The sequence below is a fragment of the Rhodnius prolixus genome, unplaced genomic scaffold (assembly GCF_049639745.1).
Source record: "Rhodnius prolixus isolate KJV_2025 unplaced genomic scaffold, Rpr scaffold_8, whole genome shotgun sequence".
NCBI lineage: Eukaryota > Metazoa > Arthropoda > Insecta > Hemiptera > Reduviidae > Rhodnius > Rhodnius prolixus.
In genome coordinates, this window is record NW_027411593.1 from 12,056,550 (window position 1) to 12,083,209 (window position 26,660).

At 28.4% G+C, this 26,660-nt stretch overlaps 1 protein-coding gene and 1 long non-coding RNA gene across 3 annotated transcripts in view; one reads left to right on the forward strand and one right to left on the reverse strand.

Annotated features, from left to right (window-relative positions):
- Positions 1 to 26,660, forward strand: part of LOC141450889 (uncharacterized) — a 500,259-nt gene that overhangs the window by 49,476 nt on the left and 424,123 nt on the right. The window lies entirely within an intron of this gene.
- slo (calcium-activated potassium channel slo) overlaps positions 1 to 26,660 on the reverse strand; it is a 123,639-nt gene that overhangs the window by 22,677 nt on the left and 74,302 nt on the right. Inside the window, exons 13-20 of one of the 2 annotated variants that reach the window (XM_074121738.1) lie at positions 21,219 to 21,374; positions 20,448 to 20,524; positions 15,742 to 15,807; positions 11,388 to 11,438; positions 9,233 to 9,253; positions 7,170 to 7,232; positions 3,318 to 3,347; positions 2,557 to 2,680 (exon numbers count right to left, since the gene is read on the reverse strand). In XM_074121738.1, the coding sequence (XP_073977839.1) occupies positions 2,557 to 2,680; positions 3,318 to 3,347; positions 7,170 to 7,232; positions 9,233 to 9,253; positions 11,388 to 11,438; positions 15,742 to 15,807; positions 20,448 to 20,524; positions 21,219 to 21,374 (588 nt within the window). The remainder of the gene's footprint in view (positions 1 to 2,556; positions 2,681 to 3,317; positions 3,348 to 7,169; positions 7,233 to 9,232; positions 9,254 to 11,387; positions 11,439 to 15,741; positions 15,808 to 20,447; positions 20,525 to 21,218; positions 21,375 to 26,660) is intronic. The other variant, XM_074121739.1, reaches the window with a different exon arrangement.

Genomic DNA, 26,660 nt, shown 5'->3' on the forward strand with positions numbered 1-26,660 from the left:
TTTAATTAAATTTTATTAGTTTTTCGCAAATTATTCGCACTTCTTGCTAAATTAAGTTGGCTGAAGTATAATTGCAGGATTGTGTCTCAAGAAAAAAATCAGAAATGTATTATTTTTGTGCTTTGTGTATTGAATACACTGACGAACCCTGTGCTATTATAAAGTAAATATCGCAAAAAAAAAAAATATCTGAAATATTTTTTCAGTAAATATCCAGTGATGCTATTTCTGTTTAGAAGAAGAGAAAGAAGTTTCTGTTATTAAAAACAAAAAGTTTTACAAATACAAAAGGAATTCAAAATAAAAATGTTTAGTGCAAAAAACTTTTGCAAAATTCGATTGCAAATTGAAGCGAAGCAAAAAAAAGAAAAAAAAAGAATAAGCATTCATAGCTCTTCTTTAAATAATAGCACGATATAGTTTTGATTGCAGTAATAATGTTAGTGAAGTTAACTATAAACACATTCCTCTACTTGAGAAAGATATTTTTTAATGCTACAAAGTGTGCATTTGAAACAAGAAATGTGTAAATTTTTAAACACTGCACCAAACAGAAAAATTTCATTCACTCCACAGAATGAGCCAAAAAAAATAAATTTATATTTTCATTTAAAATGATGAATATTAATTCAAATTTAGGTAGTTTTATAATAGTAGTTTATTGTTAATGTATTAAAAGTTATGATTTAAAGATGTTTAAAACATTTAGCAATAAAGGTCATTTCACAGATATGTAATGCAATAGTTCTTCTCAAATTTATAATTCCTGAAAAATGTATTTCGAAAGCGAATGATACGTAGATCAAATTTAGAAAAATATTTAATAAATGAGCGTAATACTTCTGATAATGAAACAAAAGTTTAAACAAAAACTGTACATTTCAATTAAAGGCACTAATTCTAAACGTGAATCTCATTAAATTATCCCAAATAATAAAAAAAGAGTTAAACTTTAACCAAAAAACAAGCTACCTTTTAAGACTAAAGAATAAGTAAGATTCAAGACTTAATGTAAAATTATCCGGCAATTATAAAAAACTGTAATACCAAGATAAGTGAAAAAACGGTCAGTCTCTAATTAACACAATGAAGTCAGTTACTTATTTATACCTTTCATAAAGACTGGAAGAATAATCAAGTTGAGTAATGAAAAACTCATTACTGGAATCCGTATGTATTGGAAGAGACAGAAATACTAAGACTGAGTTACAGTACAAAAGAGCATCGATGATTGTAGTAACGGGATAGTGACACTTATGCAAAAAATAGGTAATATACTTATAGTGATTACTGTCGAATTTTTAACTGTGCATTACGACACTTCGTTTGTATGTTTGTTTGTTTTTTTCAAAGAACACGCATCAATTTCCTAAAAAGCTGAAAAATGAACCAGTTTGTTAACGAGAATATATCGAATTATCATCAGAGGAATGCCCAAAACACTTCCCAAGAGATCTAATATCCTAGTTTAACGAATTAAAAGTTTAGGAAGATCACAAACGTAATTTTATCCGATTGGATAAGTAAAGAGTTTGCCTAATTCTCTGAACAATATTTACCAATACACTATAACCATTTCTTGCCGGAAATTTATAAGACAAATATTTTATTATCATGTTTTTTTAAATGTTCAAAAAACTTGTTTTACTAGAAAGGCAATATCAGCAAAAGCAGCTAAGAAGAAGCTGGTAAGATGATGTACAGAATTTTATTTTATTTTTTATTATTATGAGTAAGATTAAGCCATTAAAATAAATGATTTCTACTGATAGATTTCGATTACAGGATTTTAAGAAGAATAGTGATCCACCTAATCCAAAATCTTAACTAATTTCGGTAAAACGACAAAAATTATTTTGTATTGAAAGATTGCAAAAAATATATAAAAAAAGGTAATAATATCAAAGTAAATAGTTGTCGGAGCACATTGTGTCTAACAATTAGGGAATTTATCAATAATAATGTATTTAATTTAAATAAGATCAAATACAAATAAAATTGTACAAGACAGATCTTAATCTACATAGAAAAGCAAGAGAAAGTTCATGAGTAGAAATGCTGGTTTCTATTAGTAAGGTATCAGTAAGGCAAGTTCATAGTTATGAACCATTATGAAAACTAATAATAAAGTTAAAATTTCGAAAAATTCTATTAATAAATGAAATATAGAAAATTTTATTATTTTTTTCTACGTTACAAGGTTTTTTATCTTTGATTTTTATCTATTTACTTGATTTCTGTCCACATTTTAAGTTCCTTAAAGAGGGGTTTCTTTAGTATTAAATATTTTAGTAGTCAGATTTTAAAATTCTTCTTTGACAATTTAAGTCAAATATTACGAATTTTTATAAACCTAGCAATTTGAAAGTTAAACGACAATCTTCTTGATAAAAAATAATTCTTATTTTTAGTATGTTTCAATGTTATTAAATAAAAGTCAAGGAATTGTAAGGGAAGGTGGAAATACAGTTTAATATTTTTCTTAATTCTGTGTTCACAAGTGATATTTTTAATTTATTATTTTGTTAATAGAATATTAATACAACAAATAATTACCTATTGTATCCTTGATTTGGTGATGATATATCATTCAAAGCTCTGTTGACTGTTGACTTTACTTTGTTAATTTGTTTGGTGGAATTCATGATTGGCGTTGCATTGCGAAGATTTCTGTTGGTAACTGCAAAAAAAATATTAATATTTTATTTTTTCATTTATATATATTTTGAATGATTTTGAAATTTGTACAGATAATTAACAACGCATACGTGCATGGAAATAATATTAAAAAATACTGATTTCACTTAAGCAACGTATAAATAAATGGCAATTGGCCACTAAAAAGAATGTGTCGTAGTTCTAAAGTTATTTCACTCTAAGGTTTGTCATGATTAACCAAATTGTTCTCAATCATAAAATCTAATGGAGCCCCCCCCCAAAAAAAGGGAAAGGCCCAATTAGAGTGTATGAAAAAAAAATAAAAATACATAATTGATTTTAGCCTAGCACACTTTTTCCTTTAATTGCGATAGGTTTCGGGTTTTCGTTAACAGTAACTTGACTTCCACGTAAAATTTTCTTTTATTTGCTTCATCCGCTCATTATAATTGCAACACACTAACATTAAATAAATATATATGTTTTAAAATAGACTAAAGCATGAAACCTGCCACAACTTAGCAATATGCTTATGAAAATCAATAAGACATTAACCAGCTTCAACAACAATAAAAAATTGTCCAATTTTTAAAAAATGGACTGAACTTCAGCTGTCTTAAAATAACATAAAAATGGAGTAAAAATGAACGCTTACTTACTTGAATCTTCCCTTTCTCTTCCTGCTTCACCTAAAAACATTTATTAAAACAAATTAATAATTACATATATTAAAAATAATTATTTTAGTCTACAAAATTCTTATTTGTAAATAATAGCTATGTATATCTAATATATTTGCTTAAGAGATATAAAAATTATATATTTTTTACAGTTTAAATTTAATATTGTTATCTTGTAAAAAAATTAATAAATATTCTGCAACTTCCCATATTAAATAGGTACTGTAAGCAAAAATAAATGTAATATCTTAAATTTAAAATTAACATCAAACATTAGGCACAATATATTATTGAATTAATTAATAAAAGTTTTTAATTTTTTAATATTTTATAACTAAGAGAACGTTCAATATAAAAATTGTCAGCCTCTTTTTCTTTTTCTTGCAAAACTTAACTTACTAAAGTTAACACAATGGTTTTGCTCACAAAAAAAAAAAAAAAAAAAATTAATAAAGTAAAAAATTCCGAAAAAATAAAGCAATTTCTTTTCAAAAAATGTAAAAGTAAAATCAAATTATACATAAATAAATTAATAAAATGATAGTGAAATAAAACTCAGGTTGGGAAGAATAGAACGGCAAAATAAAGCGAGATATAGATAGAACAGAGATAGAGGATAAAGAAACAAAAATGACTTAAAAAAATAATAAAATTGAAAAAAATATAAAAATACAGAAGCATAGTTTTTTAAAATTAATTTATAGTTAATTTTGGTTGAACAAATGTGTGTGCACAACTACATAAAGAGATTCTTGTTTGAAGAAGAGGCATGCAAAGATTTCCAAATCGTAACATTACAAGGCTAATATTTTAATAATATTAGTAACATTCTGAAAAATATATAATTTAAAATTTAGTGGTCGCAACATACATGCAAATAAAACCAAAAAGTATTTAAATTGGTCTAAGATGTTACCACATACATATTAACTAAAACTAATTAAAACATTTAAGTTTAAAATAAATTAATACATTTTATTTCTGCGATTTTATTTTATTTTTTGTTTAAATCAAAAAATATATTAGGGTTTTCACTTTTGTACAATTAAGTTTTTAGATTGATGAATCACAATCTTAATACTTTCTTAGAGTAAATACTTTATTGAAACAGGCTTTAAACATTATCAAATAAAGTGGGAATATTAAATCACAACAAAAGACCTGAAAAAAATTATTTGAAATTTCTTCTGATGAAATTAATTTGAAAAGATGTTTCTTTTTTCGAATTCTAGAAACCTGTAAAATTTAAAAAACAAGAACAAGTAAATGAACATAAAATTGAATCACTAGAGATCGAATACAAATTTAGCAGATGTTTTTATAATCTAACTTTTACTACTTTAATGTAAGTTCTTTTTCTTGAGCACGTATTTATTTTCCCGACGTTTTGATACGTGATCACAAGTCATTTAAGATGTAATTGTTTTTTAAGCCAGTTACAAGTACCGGAAATCGGTCCTAATAACCAAAACTTGAGCTCTTTTTTTATCATTCACAGTTTTAAGTACAATTTTGAATTCAAAGTGACAATCTTTCGTTCTCGCTAAGCTTCACTTCAAAAATCCTTGCTCTGCTTCGTGGAATCATTAAAAGCTCACATAAAATCTTCTTCATGTGGAAATCATCTTGTAGGATAATTAGTAAATAATAAGCCAGCAAGCCTTTACCCACGTGATAATTGATTTATTGATTTAATAGTTACTTTTTAATATTCTTTATACAACAATGATGACATATTTAGTACGTCAGCATTGATGGATTTAATCATCTGGATTAACTACAAGTTTTGCGTTCTCCTTGACACTTGATTGAATTAAAATTTAAATGTCTTCCTTTGTTAAATGTTTCTTCCAAATTTTTAAATCAGTACTTTAATTATGATTTACTACTTTTAATTATCGCTATATTTGTTGCAGAAAACAATATAAGACACGAATTCAATATTATTTAATTATAATTATTTTACTATTCTACAATTTGCCTTAGGAAAAATATTGCCTAGAAATAAATTTGAAAATCTGCTGAAAACGGATTCGAGATCTCCATGAGAATCCAAAACATTAGCCACTGAGCTAACTCTTTCCTTTAAACAGTATTATAAACCTAATATGATCAATGGAGTTGGAAATCATAAAGGCTGGTAGGCTAGTTACTAAGTTCTAATTAGAATTTAGTGGTTAAATTCGAAGAGCAACGGACAATCAAATAAGAAAATGTTTTTGGAATTTAAACATTTGTAAGTTCAACAAATTGACTTTTCTCCTAAACTGCTGATTACTAACATAAATCAGCTCAGTAAGATTGCAAAAATTAGACTACTGGGCTTAAAAAACGTAAACATCATGCACTACCAGTAATCCTTCTGTTTAAAGACTTCAGTTTGAAACTAAAATACAAAATTTGCAAAGAACTGCAATGAGAACTGTTTCTCATTGATGCCCAGGGAGGAAATATCAGTATCAAAAAATATTTTTCCAAACCGATAACAGGTACCAAAATTAAGTGTTGCGTTCTATATTAGCTCACAAATTTATTATGAAATACCTTGTAAAATTCAATACCTTGGACAAAGTCAACAATAGTGTTCAACCGTACACAGCCTTCTCTTGGCGGTTCTTTTATCTTTCCCGTTTTCGTGCTATTCTTCTTCCCACCAAACATGTATAACCTTTGCAGTGTTTCATCTCCTTTCTACCAGGCTACCAGATAGTGCATCTCGTTCATCCGCAAGAAGAAGGACCAACAACCGCCTTCCTGTTTCCTTTACATATTCATCTCTTCACCATCAGTGTTTTCTTCATCTTCAGCTTTAGGGTTGGACCTCGGTGTTCTTACTTTCGGCAACTTTCTGACTCTGGTTCTTCCGGCCTTGACCCCCACTTTGTGCCCACCGCTAACGAGATGGTGTTCCTTGCGAACTAAGGACACGAGAGACTAACGCTCTCTAAAATTCTCGTGTCTTCGCGCCTACAAATAGCTTCCTGCATATGTTCGCGAAGCAGGAAGTGCTGAGTCTGTCACCTTGGCAAGAAAGGTTAAAACCTCTTTATGGGGCTCAAACGATCGGAGTCAGCTGAGCTATGCTCTAAACTGACCTGCCACGGTTATGTCAGTTAAGATCTGTGGGGAAAATATGACTGAACTGAGGTTTGCCTCGCTTTTGAGCGATGTCTCGCCGACTACTGAAGAAACTAAGACTTAGAAAGAAAAAGCACCTGAGTGTTGTACGGGAATATGGTGAAGACTCAAGTTCAACTTCTACTGTACTGCGATGACATTGTTTAAAGATTTGAACGTTTAGAAATTGCCTCATGTTTATGAGGAAATAACCTCCCTACATAATGAAATTTTCATATTTTGAAATAAATAGAAGATGGAATGGAAATATTATTCTTTCTAGAACATGTCTTCATTGACTGAGTACAAGCTCCAATACAAATTCACTCAAAAGAAAAAAAGTATTAAATCTCTAGAGGAGATATTTCGGCGTCTTGGTACACAACTCTTACATAGTCTCCCTTTTCAATTTTGAATGTGTATAAGAGTATAAAATTAAAAAAAAAAAAAAAACCTGACATTCAATAAAAGTAACAGAAAAACATATATGGTTCAATAATTTAACAGAAAAATGTTCAAGTCAAGAGAAATGAAAATTTATCATTTAAAGGGTGAATTAAAAATCTTTCAAGTATGATTGATTAACAAACAGTTAGTAGAATAAACCATCACTACTCTTTTCTCATTCATTAAGAATTTAAAAATTAAATAAAAACAAAATCATAACCAAATATCTTAAAATAAATTAGGTATAATACTTATTTCGAAAGATACCTCTTATGTGGACTTTCTTTGGAAGTTCTGGTGGTGTGAACGTAGGGGCTAGATGGTGATCATCTGTAACGATAAAATAACATCCCGACATATCATGCAAGTATGTTTTACCTAAACAAAATAAATATCTTCATACCTATTTTTTTTTTTTAATTTAAATTATTTACTGACATTAGAAATATTTATTTGTCTAAAAAGTTTACGAAAGATTTTGTTTGTACAAAATTTGAACAATAATTTGAACGGAAAAATTAACAGCATTGTAACTTTAATTAGTACCTTCAAGAAATTTAAATTAGAAAATTACATTTTATGTAGGCATCTCTCCTACCTAGATTTCAACACTTAAAGCTTTATGACGAAGAGTTGGCATGATCTAGTTCACTAGAAGATGAAATAGCAATATTAATTAATGTACCTTTATTTATAGTGTACGTTTAGTCAACTAACGATCAGAGAGGGTTAATATTAATGTATATACATATAAATAAAATAAACAATAATAAGAAACATGTAAAACATCTATATAGATAATTTTTTTTTTTTTAAACATACTTCAATCAAGGAAATGAACTTCGATCAGAAAGAGAAACATTTAACACTTTCATAACAGCTGAACGATTTATAAAGGGGCAAATTAATTTTAAATGCTCGTATAATTTTGAAAAAAAAAAAAAAAAAAAAAATCACTGTCCATTATGTGCAATACTTTTATAAAGCCAAGTCTGGAAAAAGTGTACGAGAAAGAGTTTAATGGGACGAGGGAGATTCAAGCTGTTATGGTGCGGAATTTTTGTCAAATTACGACAGCGGTAGGCTTGAAACTTAGCTAAATTAAAAAAAATGCCTGCGTAATCCTCATTCATGAAATGATTATACAATTTAAGGAAAATATACCCTACATCATACCCTGTAGAAAGAATAAGGCTTCATTGTTGATAACTACATCTTCAGTAAAACTGTAAAACCACGGAAGGAAAAGTAAACCCAAATAAAGTGAATATTTATATATATAAATAACCACTCCTCTACAATTTAAAAACTAATGCGGCTTAACTTTATCTAGATGCAACCTTCCACCAATTATACAAGAATAATTGTTATAAGAAAAGTTAAAATATCTGTAAAAAGTTATCATGGACAGTGATAAATTCTTGAACATTTATACAAAAGGGGAAAAAAGGCAAAAATTAAGAAAGATAAAAAAAAAATCACATCCCACAAAGTGTGATACAACTTCTACAAATCGAATAAAAATACAAACTTATTTAAGTATGATCAGTGCCAACTCTTTTTTTCTAAACCTAACTAAATAATTTTGTCAATAATTTGTTTAATAATTAAAATAATTTTTAGTAACAATTATTTAATTATTCGAATAGAATTAACGCGCTACGAATACTTTTTTTTTTAGCAGTTATTAATTTTTTCATTTAAGAAAATAAAAAATCTATTTATATATGAAAGAAAAGGATTTTTTGATTTACTTTTTACCTCTGAAAAATTAGTGGAAGTTTCTTATATTAGCTTTGGTCTTAAATTTAGTCCTAATTAAAAATTGTTTTTTCATAAACCTTTGAATTTCTTTGTCTTAACTTCCAAAAGAAATATGTTGCTAAATTTTCAAAATTTATACATATATGTAAAATCATTAATCCAGAAAAATAAATCTTAAATTTACAATAATAATAACTTATTTAAAAATATATAAATATATAGTTTAAATTAAATTAAAAAGAAAACAGAAGATATGAAATGCAACACATGCATATTAGCTATAATTTAGAAAAAAAAAGCAGAGTGCTAAAACTTACAGAAAAATCTGTGCAAATTTTAATAAGAGATTTTATTAATGCTATCACAAAACATTACTAAATTAATAAAAACAGTATGTGCACTAAATAAACGAGAGTATCTCATAAAACTATGACAAAAATCTAAAGCTTTATCAATTTTTTTAACTTTTTTTTAAAAAAAAAATCTAATCCAAACTATAGCACACTAATAATTAACATTAGGAAATGGTAGGATGTTACTAAATTTTTTTAATCGTCCTAACTTACTTGTATAAGTTATATCCTCACCTAATATAGCAGGAAGTAATAAAAAGAGAAAACAAAACAAAAGAAGGAAATAAAAAATAGAAATCAATAAAGAAGATTAAAATAAAATTACAAGAGATTATTACATTAACCCCTTTTTATAAACTGATATTTAAGTTCTGTTTTAACTAATACACTTAACTGTATAGTTATTACACTATAAAAATTCAATAAAAACTATTCATTCTATAAATATTAAAAACTAAAAATATTCTGTGGCAATAAATAACACATATTTTAAAAAAATACTCCTAAATAAATTAATTCAAGGCATTTTTTTAAAAATATATTTTTCTTTTGTTCTAAATCAGTTTTTGATTCAAAATTTTTTTGACTTGTTAATATTTTTACCTTTATAATTATTACATTATATTTACCATGCTTGCCAAAAATCATTCAGGTAAAAATAAAACAACTGGAAGGAGAAAACACGTCACTCTCAACATATAAAACTAATTTTCTTTTTTCTTTTTTTTTTTCTTTTACTTCTTTAAAGAACTCATACACTTGAGGCAATTTATACTGTGAAGAAGCTAAATCAATCTTGGTTATAACAGTGTTAGTTCAGTACCTACTAACATTAAGCAGCGTTTAATGCTTAATTGCTTGTATCTAGTGAGTATTGTTGACTCAATGTTATTACTATGCCTTGAGATACAGATTTTGTGATGATAAGGTGGAGACGTCAATAAACTTCCCATCGCATGGCTTTACAATCATTCTAAAACGATTTGAAAGCATGGTTAGTTTACAAGGTCCTGGAGACAGATATAACGTTCCTAAAATCCTCCCTTCTGAGATTTCTCACATAGGGTAGTTTGGAAGAAACAGCAGCTTTTCTGCAAAACTGCTTACAAGTGGACACTCGCAACAACGCTTTCTTTCTTCTATTATTTTACACATATCTTTTTACCGTTTTCTAAGAATATGCTCATCCTTGAAACGTGTTACATATGTTTAAGCAAAATTAGTTAGAGTGCTGGATCAAATAAGAATCACTCAAGTGGTTCATCAACTGATGAAGCCTTTAGAATATATCTCTCGGTAGATGAAATTACCTAGAAACCGAATCTAGTGCCCAACTAATACGGTTTCGGGTTTTAGAACTGATATCTAAACCGCAAAACTCTGCAAACAATTTACTTTATTTATTTTTGTTTTCTAATTTAATGGACCTCAGAACCAAGATGACTGTATCAACATTTTCGGGATATGTATTCAACTTATTTAATCTACTGCCTAAGTTCGCCACTTAAGTGTATGGTTTCCTGAAAGTTGTAATTAAGGAGTTAGTGGTGCACACCTATGGGGGGAAATAAATAAAACACTTAAACAAGTTGTTTAGAAAGTACTTAATTCAGTTGGAAAAAAATAAATAAAAAATAATAACAAAAGTAAATTAAAGACGGCTGAATTCAAGTCGGTGAAAAATGAATTTAGAAAAACAAAAGCATGCAATTTTTTTTTTTGTAGTCTGCAGATAATTATAATTTTCTCGCAGTAAAAATTCACACTAAAAATTTTTTTGTTTTAGAGAGAAAAAGAATATGTGAGGAAATTAAGAAAGAAGAGGTGATTTCTTCCCCAATCGATAAGAGAATAAAAATAAAAAAGTAAATAATAAATATAAATATAAATTTGCTATTTGGTTGCTCATTTTTTTTCTTTTATTTTAAATTAATTATTAGTCTTTTTAAAGAAGAAAATAAAGATCTGATTTTCAATTGAAGATGACTCTCTATCCTTATTAGCTGCAACAAAAGCACCATAAAATGCCAAAGAAGAAGCATTGTTAAAGAAGAAACGAAAATAAGCAAATAGAATATTAAATATAAGAAAGATGTTGAAACACGAGGGTATACTTATAATTTCTTTCAATTAATCAACTTTGTAATTTGTTTTTGAAATTTATTATATAATAAAAAGCAGAATATAAATGTATGATTATTATTTTGAAGTGTTTATGTTTCTGTAAAGATATATAAAAATATCAGATTATAAAATATCATTGAAAATCTTATTAACGTAAAAAACCTTTGGAATTATATGGTGCAAATGAAAAGAATGAACAAAAAATTAGGAAATACTTTAAAAATGCAAGGGTTAAGGTCCTTACTTGCCCGTCCAACCATCTGAACAGCTCTCACGCCCTTCCTGAAGGTCGCCACTGTTCAGCCACAAACATAAACAATGTTAGTCTCATTCCCAACAAAGTTCCAATTGATTTGTTTTTAATTAAATTTAATTTTTGTTGATGTTGTAGTTTGTAGTATTTAAGATGGTTTAAAAACGATGTATACTATACATAACTTTTTTTTTTTTTTGTTTTGATTCAACTTCACCTGCTTTCATGCAAACCCCCAAAATAAGAAAATCAAAACTTGTTATTTACTTTTGAATGAAAAAACAAATCCTTTAATTAAAAAAAAAATATACGTACAAGAGACAGAAAGCCGAATTATTAAATTATTGCCTCTTACAAGTTATTTACTTTATTAATCTAGGAAACTGCCTTAACACTTCCCTATTATGATATTTGGCTCAACTTTCCATTCAGACCACGTAAGACCAGAATATTGGCAACGTCATGACAGATCCGTTGAAAGTAAGGTCGCTTTATCGAATGGAGAACAAATATGTCAACGGTAAAACTAAAAATTTGCTTCTGCTAAGTGAAGAAAATTTGGTATGTCCTAATTTATTTACTAATTCACACTAACAAAAATGGAGGATTAGGAAGCACAGAACAGGGTCCAACGTCATTTTGTAAGATTGAGTTTTGCTGGGATCAACGATTAATTTAATTGATTTTCCAAAGCGCGGCCCGAAGAATAGACAGCTGAGGGAGAAAAAAAAGTTTCCATCTACTGAACAGTCGATGAAACTAACGGGGAACTGGGTTCAAATCAAAGATTGTAAGTAACCAAAGTGTAAAAAACTTCCTTAGCAATTTTGGGCCGAGGACAGAATGAACTCTTATTTACTTTAGGAGGGCTTTACTTCCAACTACCGATTATTTTTCATAGTCAGAGGAGCACAGCTAACATAATTAGCTATATTTCCTCATTTAAGACGTAATTGAAATCCAAGGCTAATAAATACAAGGTAATCGAACCCATATATTATATACTACATTATATCATGTAATTCTAGGTTTACGAAGCAGTCAGGATAAATAAATTTGGTTAGCTTCAGCGTGGTAATGATGTGGCCACGAGGATTAGTAACATGTAAAGGCAAGTATAGAGATATTATCGGAGCCTATTGACCAATAAGATGAAAATAGGACAGACAAATGATCAGAAATCGTTATGTTCTAAACTAGTACTTGACTTTTTTGAGACATGGAGACAACTAGTATGAGAGTGTTTGTCAATTGTACAAGACGTGTGTACATGAGGACGCGTATCTTTTTGCTTTTTGGTTTCTAAATAAATGTTATACAGAGCAGCAAAGCGTTTGAAGGCGAAATTCTAGAAAAAAGTAAAAAGTATATCATACTTGGGGAAAAAACGAACAGTTCTGTTTTGTTGCAGAAGTTCATGCACGTACTAGTCAGCGAAGTATTCGCCTATTTTTTTTTTTCTTTTTTAGGCGATGCCTAAAAGTCCGACTACTAGGCTAGGTGTCACGTAGCTGCACTTGGGATTTGAAATGGGAATATTAGTGCTCTCTTACAATAACTGCACATCTACAATTCAATGCTTTTGAATTTATTCGTGAAGTACGCAAAGAAAAAAAATGAACTCAAAACGATGCACGGGAAACCTGGAAACTACGTTGTGCCCATGTGTACGAAATATAAAAAAAATACGCAAGCATGTTCGCCAAACTTGAGTGTCAAAAAATCGTGGTTGAAATGCTTCTTCAAAAAGTAATGGATCTGATTGGAAAGTTCATGTTGTCCAAAAATAAAAATGCAATTTGCAGGAAAAGTGTTAAAGAGTCATTGTGATCATGTTTCTAGTGATAACCCATAGTAATTATTAACCCATTTTGAAAATAAAAAGACAAATCCTAACATTTTGTTAGCTTTTGAGGAAAGGATTATTTAGGAATGATTAAGAAGAATTCTTTATAGGAAAGATTTGTAAAATAAAATTAAAATAATCAAATTACTACAGAATAAAAAAAATCAGAATGAAAAAAAAAATTCTTAAAAGACTATTAAGAAATGCACAATTCAAGAGCGCAAGAGCTCATACTAAAAATAAAGTAGTAAAATAAAAATAAGCATCTGCAATATTCCCAGAAAGGCCTGGCCAGAAATTCAGTTTTCCCCCTTTCAACGTAAGTATGTAAAAAATATTTTAATTAAAAAAATAATGAACTACTTAAGAAAAAATAAAAGCAATCAGTTAGGATATTTTATATTTTTTTATCAATCTTTTGTAATTTCTTTCAATTTGTAATTTGTCTTTAAGAAGATAAAGCTTCGTTAATTGAAAGCGAGAAAAAGTATTAACCATGCGAATATGCAGAAGCTAATACTGCAAGATATATATATAGTAAATACATGAATATATATAAATATATATATATTGTATAAATACGTGTATGTAATAAATAAAAGTAAAATAAAATTTGCAAATAAAGAAAAAAAATCGTTTATAGTAAAATCTCTATTTTTTTTAAATTTATTTCCCAAAAGTGAAAGACAATATTAGTAGGGTGGATAATACATTATTTTTAAATATTTTTGAGATTAATTAGTGAGAAGCGTAAATATTAAGTTTGTGTAAAATATTAAGATTTTTACATATCGGAGCTTTGATTCTCATATTTTTTTATTTATACATATCGGTGCTTTGATTCTCATATTTTTGATTTATACTACTTGGAAACCGCTAGGTTTAAGGCAAATTTTTTTTATATACTTTACTTTTTAGACTTTCGAAAAATTATTACTTTTGTTTAAAGCAGCAATAATAAAGTAATATTAATTAATATAAAAACATAAGTAAATTATCAATAAAATTAAATATCCGGAATAATTCTTAAAGAAAACCGGCTTTGCCTTTAGAAACGTCTTCCTTTAATATTTTATACTGCATTCTTCTCTTGCAGCGATTCCGACCAAATTCTCTTTTTCCAAACTTTTTTTATATTTATTTTTGGTTTCTTTCTTACGTTACCTAACTAAAATTGGGTGCTTCATGGATAATACTACTTTTACCACTTTCTCTTAATAAGTAATCCAGAAGATTTTATCGCTTCTTGAGGGATCAAATAAAAATTCTTTCTTCTTACTGAAATAACTGTAAGATGCGTTTAGAAAACCACAAAGAAATCTGAACCTCTTAAAAAAAATCTGGTGACAAGGACGAGTGCACTGAAAATGTAAATTCCAAAAAGGGAAAATATACTTAAGGGAAACTGACCAAAAAATAAATAAATAAAAAAGAAAAAAGAAAGGCCTTGCAAGAAATGAAGACTACCTACCACAGCAGCAGGAGCTTGTGATTGCACCCGCAGTTTATATATGGAATTCATCTAGGCAAATTAATTTGTAAGGAAGGCGATTTTAACCTCGAAAGAAACAATGCACATAAGATGATGAATACTTCTACTTAAGTTAAATTCACTTTAAGAAATGCAATCGAGCGTGAAGAATAATTTTACTGAAGTTATTAAAAAACAATTTTTATCAATCAAGAAGCGACAAAATTTTATATATAAGGTCATTCTTAATAACTTTAAATTCGAGTAATCAAACTTTTGTACAATAAATTTATGAAATAGAATTGTTAATTAAATTTCGCTGCAAATAAAAAATAAAAATAAATAAAATAAAAAAATCTATAACTTAAACATCTAAACAGAACCAATATAAAATACACTTTAATAAAAAAGTTATAATCTGCATTGGCAATTAAAATTTTAAATACAATAGGAAACAGGAATAATAGTTTATGTGCTTCTGGGAGTGATATTTGTTTCAATTAGATTGTTAAATCTACAATTACGTCAGTGTGGTGTTTTGCAGAGGTAGGTGACGTTTTGCGTGCAATCAAAAAACAAATATTTCTGAATAATGAAACATAAAATTACAAAAACCAAACCAATAAACACAAAAATAAACAACGAAACTATGATGTTTTATGATTTTTTTTTTTAAATTCAGAGCAATGTTGTACGGTTAACAAAGGAAATATATAAACTGATGTGCTCTTTTTGGCCAGTTTAATATTTTAAGAATAGAAAAACAAATAAATAATAAACTTTGAATAAAATTAAACTACATTAATTTTCTAGCATAACAAAAGGCAAAGCCGGCCAGGAAAAAAAATTGGCATAAAAGCTAGAGCGGGCTCTACATATAAAATAAAAAGGACAAGAAAAACGAATTTTTTTTTTCAATATATATTTTTTTTAAAGGAGAGAACGCATATATAACTTTTTTTGGCAGGCAATTTGCGATTTGGCAATTACACAATTTGTCTGATAAGATTTGTTTTTGATATCCCTACCATCAATATAACTCTGGTTAAGGTCGCCTTTAACCATTCCGGTCTGCATCATCAACATTCCAACATCTGTAAAAATATTAAGTCACCAAATTCTAAAATTATTTCCCTTACAGTTTGTATGATTTTTTTGCCAGGTAAAAACCAAATAAATTAAAAAAAAGAAAAAGATCAACATTTAAATAAAAATACTCATAAAATGTGTGTAATACCTAATCAGTACCTCTTATAATTACCATTTCATTTAAAAATATAATTTGCAGAGCACTTTTGTAAAATTGTTTTGTTACTATACACCTAAACCTTCCACTTCCTTAAAATATCGGGAATATGAGCGAGAAAAGAAAGAAAACAGTCCCAGAAGATATTCGACAAAGTGGAACTCATTGGCGATAACAACTTTTATTGTAATTCAATAACTAATAAATAATGAGGTGTGCAAAATGAAATATAAAAGTTTTTCTTTCACAAAAGTTCTGAGGGCATCAAAAACCATCCACACAGTCTAATGTTTTCAAAATACGATATTTTATTAATCAGTAGTTTCGCAGCGAGGCATTCAACATTTTGTGCTCCCTTCAAATAGTTCAATTGTGACTATTAAAAAAAAAAAAAAATTGCTATTTAGTGCCTTACGAAGCTCTTTCATCTGTTACCAGACATAATTTAAAAAAGTTATAGCAGATAAAACATTCTTAGAAAAACAAAACGACCATTCTTCATCACTGAAGGGGCTTTAAAAAAAAATCTGTCGCGTTTATCCTAATTTCGCATTCGTAATAGACAAAACAGGCCCCGGATTTTATGTATCGGAAAATGTAGTTACAATAATAAAATTTATTGTTTCAAAGTTGACACTTTTTTAAAAAATAAAATCTACAATATTAACCAGCATTGCGGACCGATCAATATTTTCTTTATACATAAATAATAATTTTATATTTTATATAAAGGTAATAATTTTGCCTACAATTGAATAAATGAATAAGACTACTATGTACAAGAGTGAGACTAAAGATTTGAGAATTTAGAAAGAGATAGAGAAAGTAGAAACCAAAATCAAATAATGTAAATAAAATCTAAGTATTATTAAATGGGCAGACAATTTAAATATATCACGTATGGAAATTTTCTATTTAATTTCTACTAGTTTGTACGAAGCAGCGCCCATCCCCACAAAAAAAAGAAATGAATGAGAAGCTTCTTACACGTAGTGATCCTACACATTCAAAAAAAAAAACTTTTGTCAAAAATAACAATTGAAAATTGTTATGTATTCTGTAGCTATACTGAAAACAGACAACGAATCGAATTAATGTCAAGAGTAAGTGCCAAAGGATACTGAGTGATAACATTTAATATTGTTCGCCATTTCAAAATCACCTGCCAAGATTAGTTCATAAAATAAAATAATAATAATGAACACTGAATAAAAGTTTAAAAAAATTAGTTACAATTTAGTTTGAAACAAGAAATAATATATTGTTTAATTAAACCAATAGTTTTTAATAATTTTTGTTTGAAGTGAGGATGTGAGTGCAAAATATTATTGGCAAGAAATGAAAACTGCTTAATTCCCATAAAAATAATGTGCTTCAGTAAATCCATTTCATGTCGGCTTGCATTATTTTATGGAAATATTTGTATGCAATGCTAAGAAAAGAATTTAATACGAAATTAATCGACTGTTTCAAACGCTATCCTTTCTAAAATTTGGCTCATCTCTTTCCCTTAATCTTATCTTAATTTATAACTAGCAGACATGAAAGTGTTAGAATAAAATAAAAACAAAAAAAAAAGACCAATATTTGGAACGAAGAAAATACTTTTAAAGTGAAAATCTGGCTTCCTCCCAAATAATATTACCAATTGCACTAAATGAGTGATTCAGTTAATCTTCTTACAATATTAGCGAGCAAAACTGACGAAAAAATAAAAATAAATAAAGTAGACAACTTTAACTAAATGCTTTGTTTACCATAACATGGGAGAAGAGCGTCAATCCCTGGTTATCGCTAAAGCTGAACATTTCGTGTAACTCCGGGTCACGGAGTATGTTACAACCGTAGGCCAGTAGTATCTCCAGCACAGATCTCAAGAAAGGGTAAGTTATGGAAGTAGTTTCCCAGACTTAGGAAACCTTGAAGGAGTTTTTCTACCTACTGAATAGGCCACAACGGACTGAAGACAATCAAGCTCACACGTAATCTCAACTCGGATGTCTATCCTTTGAATGAAAAGAAAGTGGGAATAGAAAGGATACACTTCAAAGAAAGTGAAGAACTGCACTGATATGGTTACCCTATTTTATTCTATAATCTATTAAACCAATTTGCCCAAGTTGAATCAACTTAAATTGGAATTAACTTCCTCTTTTATGCTATTAAAAATACTGATCTAACAAGCGCAAAGCGAATTTCCTGGTTTTTAAAGCCAAAAATGTCCATAAGACCACAGTATACAGATCGTTCAACAACCTACCTAAACAATAGCAAGCCGAACAGAAAGATTTCTTTTCCTTAAATATTTATTAAATATAGTTCAAAAATAACAATTTATTTACAACTTGTTAGAAAAATAACAAAATGTGTGTTAATATTAATATAGTATATACATATTTTATATAATAAAATATAAATTTGTATAAATATGTATATTAATATATATTTTTTTAAAATTAAATTTATCAATTGTAAAAGAATGTTAAAATTAAACAAGGAATTCTACTTTAGCATTAGACAAAAATTAAAAGGTGATGTCTTTACACTACCGAAAAATGGATCTTAGCAAGAATATCCATTAACCTCGCACAAAAGTACCGTTAGTAAAAATCTCCTAGGAAAATAACGGGAATCAAGTTAGAGAAGTATTATCCGCACTAAATTAAAGTTTAAAGTACATCCATAAACCATTTTCAGTAAAAAAACTCAAAAAAACTATTTAGCCAAGTGTTACTCCGGATTGAAATATTTTGAACCAAATCTATATCGTCGCGTTCCATAGCTAAGTGAAATTTCAAATTTGAACTTATTCAGAGGGGATGGTACGGCGGGTACACCATGCTCATGCACGATATTTAACGTGAGAACTCAAAAATTGTAAATCTCCGATTGCAGTACTTAAGAGAAGTGAGAGTAAGTAAATGTGGATGAATAGTTAAATGAACGGTTGCTTCAATTAATTTATCTTTTAAAAGTGGTGCTTTAATTTTTACATAATAAACTAATATTTTGGACTAATACTTGCGAAAAAACAGATTGAACGAACTAAATCCGAGCAAAGACCAAGTGAGTACAAGTTGTAAAAGAATGAATAAGAACCATTAAAAAAAAGAAATACTGGTATTATAAAATTTACCTATTTTATTTCTTAGTATTTCTACGCATACACAGTTTTTAATGAATAAGTGTACACATACTTTCTGAACCAGAAGTCGGTGAAGATAAATTTCATTTTTTTGCTGTAAAATGTGAAATGACGTATGATTGAGAGTGATATAAAGCTCTAATGGGCAAAACAAAAACAACAAAATTAATCAATAATTTTCTGGAATTGGAAATGGGGAAAATTTTACAAGTAACGTTCAAAGTTAATTCAATCTACTATCAAAATCTCGTCCAGATCTAACTGATTCTCACATTAATGATTTATCCACGTTAAGCACATAACAAACCACGTTTTCCTTCATAACATCTTGAAATTCTTCTTCCCTTTAGTTTTTACTAAAAACTATTCAATTTGTTAAAAATCCATTTACACAAAAATTCCACAATGAATCGATTCCTACAGAAGCTCATATGAATTTTCCAGAAATAAACAAGAACACAAAAGATTAGTTTTTAAGGAAAGTGGAAGTAAAGGAAGAGGAGTATTTTCCCCTCGTCAACGACTTTAAAAATATTAGTTTTGATAAGTATGATTTTTTCTCTGTTTTAGTAATAAGAGTTGGTGTAATTTTTGTTTAGAAATTTAATGAAACATCAAATCTGAAAAGAAAGAAACTAAAGAAATTAGCACAGATAGTACACAATTAGTACAAAAGTTTTGGACGAAATTAAAGTTGGATGACATACTTTTAGAAAGTATGGTCAACAGAAAAATTAATTCAATGTTGAAATGTATTCAATAATTGGTTACTACTATTATAGATAGCATAAGAATTATAAAAATAAATCCATTGCCTTTTTTGAATAAACTAATTAACCTAGAAAAATACCCGAAAAAATGTGGAGAACCATAATTAAGTTCTTTATTTTGAAATTTAATACAGCTTTCAAAAAATATTCATTGTCTCTGTAACTTTTTGAACTGTATTTGAGAAAAAGTTTGACAATTGTGTGGGTGTGAGAGATAGAAAAGCACAATGAGTGTTGACATTAGAGGAACAGAAAGAGTACAGCAGCAAACATAATTATTTAGATGTATAGATTATATACAGCAATAAATATTTTTATCCCAGTAATTCCCAATTATTATTTTTTTCTTGCAATGATTTATGATCATAGCGCAAACCAACAAAATGCAATCCCAATAAATGAGAAAACAAACAAAACAGATAGAAAGAAAAACTATAAATCTTCCAATGACGTAGATGACATTGGTATTTTGATAGTCATTATATATTCTTTTTTTAAGAAATGTGTGTGAGAAGTTCAAAGATTGAGTCTTTACTTTTTTAAAAAAATAAATATTGAACATATACAACTTACAGTTTTTACATTTGCACTTCTTAATTAATGTTTCATCTTTAATATCTTCATGACATGCTTTACAATAAAACCAGGCCCTGCAAAATATTAGTAAAGAATGAATTTAGTTTATACAAATTATTTAGTTTTTTGTTAAGTATTTGTAATTTGTTAAGTTAGTTGTCAGTGTTGAAAAGGTGGACATACGTTTAGTTGGTCTGTGCTCATCTTACACTATGAAACCATGGGCCAGTAGATAATCATTACTTTTTAATTTTTCCAAGCTTTCGACGTAGGGACAGTCATCTTCAAGATAATTATAAAACAACCCTTATACAACTTTCCTACCGGACAGTTTTAATTTGTTTACATTGTTACATATGTACGGTTGGAGTGCCTTCTTATGAACGATGAACAATACTCTACGAAGTTATCATGTTTGATATACCATCAATATCAATAAACTTACTTATTTCTGTTCTTAAAACATTTTGAGAAGCTCTTGATTTCCGAATCATTTCAAACTCCTCTAAGGTACCCGTAGCGTAGAGATTTAACAAAAAAAAAAGAAGTATTTCCAAAATGACTTTATCACCTCACTAGGTAATGACTATTACCTAAAAAATCTTCTAGTCGTAATTTAAGATCACACTATTCAGTGTATTACTATAGTTTAAAATAGTTTTGTTTAATTGTTGACAATTTCGACAAAATATACACCAAATAAATTAATTTTAAAAGCCCACGTAAAATTATTATTTGACTCAGAAAATCATTAAATAAAAAACAAACCTTTTCACTTCGTCCGCAGATTGTGCTATAAAGAATCCCTGAGTATTTGCTGATATTTTAGCACCACGTGGATTTATTGATATTTTACTGTCCGCTCCGTCTTCTCCTTTGATTTCAATTGCAAGCAGAAGTAATTTAAGTTTTGTGAAGCAAAGCCTATATAAATAAAAATAAATTAAAAACAAAACAAAAAATCAAATTAATATGTAATGTGTAGGCTGAATATAATGAATTTGGAATAAATTTAAGAAAATATAATTCATAAATTTAAATACGTGTGTTGTTTACTTGTCGACTTTTTCTTTTGTATCTTTTATATTTCAAACTCTAGTGTGTTAGGTGCAGGCCTTGAAGACAATTTTCTCTAAATAGTTAAAATTTCGGAATGACTGAATGCCTCACATCAACGGCTCCTATCTCTTACAAAGCACTGTGAGAGCGCACAAACCTTTGACATGTAGAGAAACACTATTTTTCAAGGCTGAACAAACTGGAGTTCGAAACATAAAATTAACGCCCCTTTAGTTTTTGTCAATATGCATGAATTATACATATACAAATAAAGCTGGTAGCACTTAATTGCAGTATTGTAGTTAGTCAGATCGTAGGTCTTGGATTAGTTAATTAAAAAAATATACTTTGGTTTTATAAGCTAGCTTGTAACTTTGTAAGGCTTTAGGATTCCATCTTCAACTAAATTAAGAAGGCAAAAAGAAATTGAAAATGAATTTATATTTCTAAAAATTAGGCAAGCCAATTTCATGAAGCTTTCCTTGTTCAAATAAAACAATACATAACATGAAATATAACATGTAAAAAATACGCCTCTTACAGTCACTGTCTAGTGATGGATAGTGATGCTGTACCGAATAAACGTAGTCCGGAGACTGGTAGTGATGAGAAAGGCTTTGAGCATCAATCACCTCAAACGATAATGTTATCAAAATAAAAATAATGGTAAATATATCTTACTACTTTAGTAATAATTATTGGGTTTTAATTAGATTTGGATTGTTTGTAATTAAATGAAATAATATATGGACTTCTTACTATAATTATGATATTAAATTAAACAATGATACATAAAAATAAATAAATAAATAAATTGTAAAAAAAAAGTGATCCAAGCTACCCACTTTAAACATAAAAAACATGCTGTATTTTTCATCTTAAGAGGGATACTTAAATTTAAGCGCATCTAAATGTTCAGAAAATTTATATGGTTGAATATTTCACTCTAATGAAGATTCTAAGTTGAAGTGATAAGAATATGAACTTCAAACAGGCAACAAAACACAACAAAATTTAGAAAAATAAATTATGTAATACCTAACAGTATTCAGTATCAATGAAATGCTAATACTAAATGCATGCAACATTTATTTACTCTATATTCATGCAAAACTAAGACCAGTAATAATAATAATAAAAATAGGTTTAAAAATTATTTCTATTCATTGAAGCATATAAACAAAAATTAAAAAAATAATCTTTTACTTTTTTATAAACCACATCCTGTGTACACTTTGTATTTCAAAAATTATGTAATCCAAATCGAAGTTTTCTATAAAAATGAATAACTAACTATGCACCCATGCAAATTTTAGTAAAATAAAACATATTCACCTATTTGATTAAGATTAAAAAACTACATTGCCGTGCTTGTTTTTTTACAAACTGCTTCATTACAGATAATGGCATTTTACTAAGAGTAATTACCGCAATGTAAAATAATTAGATTATCTTTTTTTTTTATATATAAATCAGTCGGATTATATAAGACGATATTAGTGGCATTTAGGTACAACAAAACGGAACGCCAAACATTGCGAGTGGGAAAAATATTATTTTAACTATATTCACGAGGTTTTGGTCTGAGGGTTGATAATAAACAAAAACAAGATTGAATTTTGATATCGCCTTCTTTGCAGGAGTACTCAGGCTAAATGTGATTACATACGTGTAGGCTACGATGACCCGAAACAATATCTGTCCTGGTTGGTTCAGTTTTATGAAACCAAAAGCAATCGTATATATAAAAAAGATCCATTAATCATTTGTAAGAAAGAAATAAGTGATGTACTGAAATTGAAAATGTAGAAAAAGAAAACAAAAAAAGTATTGGAACACTTAACACAGACTTTAACTAATTTTTTTAAAATTAGTTCTTCTCTCTTCTCTTCAGTCTCAGCACCCCAGAGAGTTAAACGCTGAATATTGATTAGTGAATCGCGCAAGATATTTCGCGGTACACTGATAGTCCAGTAGAATAGTGTAAATATTTCGTAACGAACCTTAACAGCAGACCAAATATTTCTGACATAGTTTTTTTTTGTTTTCAAATGAAACCTTAGTCAGAATCGAAATTGCCAATTACTTGAGTGTCGAGGTCTAAAAAAATCCCTCAACCACAGTTTGCAGGAGGAAAGGGTAGAATCCTACTTGCTAATGAACGTTATGTACTGCACAAGTATCTTAAAGAGTCGAAGTAAATCTAGATCTACAAAGACGATGTTCTATTTAACACTTGTACGCTCGTTACTGACATATTCGAAAGAAAAGTTCTTAGGGAAATTTTGAGACAACCATGAAAGTGAAGGAAGGAACAGAAGGCCATCTATAAAGAGAGAGTTAGATAGAGAACCTCATCAAATTGGGTAGATAGACTGTATTGTGCTGGTCATATTACCAGAATTTAGCCTAGTCAAGTTCCTCGAAGATTGATGGATGATCGTGTTTATGCAACTCGCAGGAAAGTAAGATTGAAATGCATTGTTTGGTTGTGTCGTTAATGAGAATGCACGAACCCTTGCTTATACTTAGAGTACGTGACTGGAGTAGGAAGCACAAGCTTGAGATGGATGACAATAACTCTCTTAAGGCTCAAATACTATAAAAAATAATCATTAATAATAAGTGTTCAAATACTATTTTTTATTTAAAAAAAAAAGTTGAAAATTTAATTGAGAAAAAAATAAGTGCCTGATAAAGGTGAGATTAAAACAAAAAGGTGACCAATATCTGGAAGGAAGCTGAATTTATTAATATGCTCATCTATTCTAATAATCATCTCTTTTCCTCTATTTAATGCATTAAAAAAATTATCAAATTACAAGAAACATATTTGAACTAGAGATTGGGTGAGTTTAACGATTAAAAAAATAGAAAAAAAATAGAGAAAAAGAATAAGAATACGAACGGTAAATTTATAAAAATTCATTTTGGATTTATTGGATTAATTTTGAAAAAAATTATTGCCATTCTTGTGGTATGCAGAAATTTCTTGTTGATTTACTAATTGCTATAATAGATTTTGTCTTCATGTTTTCGGGTTAAATTATAGTAAAATCTTCTACTAACAATTCTGAAAACAACTTTCAACATCATTTCTCACAATATAGATTTCTTATCACCAAGCTGTGATCATTGGAAAATGAATAACGTATTTTCCTTCTTTGTGGTCTTTTTATGATCTCAATTACAGGTTACCCTAGAGAATGATTAGCTGTAAGTAAAATGGCTGGCCATGCCTGCGCAATAACGACTGGCAGTAGTAAGGAGGGAATAAATGGCTAACACATGAATTGTTGCTGATTTTCTCTTCCTAGGAGTGTTTTACAGCTAACTGTTTGGTCAATGCTAGATGCGACGAAATAACACAGTTCGGAGGCCGCCTGTATACTGAAAAAAGCTCGGGGCATCTCGGATACAGATACGGCCTTAACCAAAAATAAATATATACATTTGGGAGGATATAAAGCAAATTTACTATAAGGATGAAATTATTTCTGCATACGCATTGTACCAAATGGTTTAACCAAAAATAAACTGTTGAAATAATTAAAAATATAAAAGTTACTAACAAAGAAATACATATTTTTACTCGCCCAATCTTAACACTATTTATTTTAGTAAAGAATACGAAGATTTGAAAAAAAGAGTAGAGTTAGTGTGGTAGTGAAGCTTGGGGACAACTTACTCGCTAGCCTGTGGAAAGGTCATGCCCGTGAACGAAGGGGATAGTGTCTCCGTGTACATCTCACAACCAGTTCCCTGAAGATAATCATTCTGCCAGGCTTGAGTGTCTGGCGACTGAAATCCATCCAAAAGTCGTAGAATGATACGATTCCATTACAATTAAAGTATTTTTTATTTATTTTATTTTTTTAAGAATTACACCGAACTTTATTTCAATTACCGTTCGTTTTTAGATTATACCGAGTTGATGCTGAATTTACATTTCCTTGTGTATGATCTTTATTGAAGATTAATTTTAAGTAATGAAGTGTGGGATTTGTGGTGCAGTAGAAATGAGAATGAGAGAATGAACGAATGACTAACAATACAACAGAAAATGATCACAATGAAGTTAGTTTTAAATGAATATATAGTTTCAGCACAGGTCTTGTCATGAATAAAATAAATTAACGGCTAACAAACAACTTATTTCGTTGATCTGATCCGTCAAATAACACGCATGTTTCATAATTTATGCTTCAAGGAAATTTTTGAAATTCAATCACCCAAAAAAAAACTATATAAAAAAAAAAAAAAAACTGAATCACAAAAAGGGTGAAAAATCATACTTGTTTTCATATTTTGATTAAGGCAAATAAAAAATAAGTCACAATAAATGAAATCAAATAACATCGAAAATTTTCGAGTCTAAGAACATGTATAAGCCACTGCATGTCTGAAGCCAAAAGGAATAATCAAAAGAAAAATATAAATGTAAATAAAATAAATAACCATAATTTCAACATGCCTATCCACGGAAGAAATTGTGGCGGCCAGTGGAAGATATATAATTTGACTCATTTTTAAAAATAATATAAAATATAAATAAATTAAAAATAATAATAAAGGACAAGACTTTTGAAGGTTGCAGAGTTCAGCTTAGCAGAGTGTAAACGATACATGACACAACAGTAGCAAGTGTTTACATTTTCACAAACACATGGAATGATTTTTCTCTTAATTTAAAATCTTTATATTTTAATTTAATGGATTAGTTTAATTTACAAGGTGTACTTATGTTTCAAAAACATTTATAACAAAAACTTTAGCACAAAAGAGGGAAATTAACATTTTGATACGAGAAAAAATCTAAAACTGGACGTACATAATTAAGGATCTTGTACACAGACAACAACAATAAATTTATAATAAAAAGTAAAGTGATATTGGATAGAAAAAGGAAAGTATTTAGGGTATTAATACTCAGGTTTAAATTTGTAACTACATAAGGTTCATATATAAATTAAAGAGCAGATTGTCAATTTATTAGTTCCTATTACCTTTAAGTCTATAACTTTACTAATGTACTGCTATTTTCCTCTTTTTAATTTGAGTAAAGGGGCGACTTTGCTTTCATTTAGTTAAATGAACTGTTCATAAATATAATACTACTTTAAACTTTATCCATTTACTAACGGTTAATTC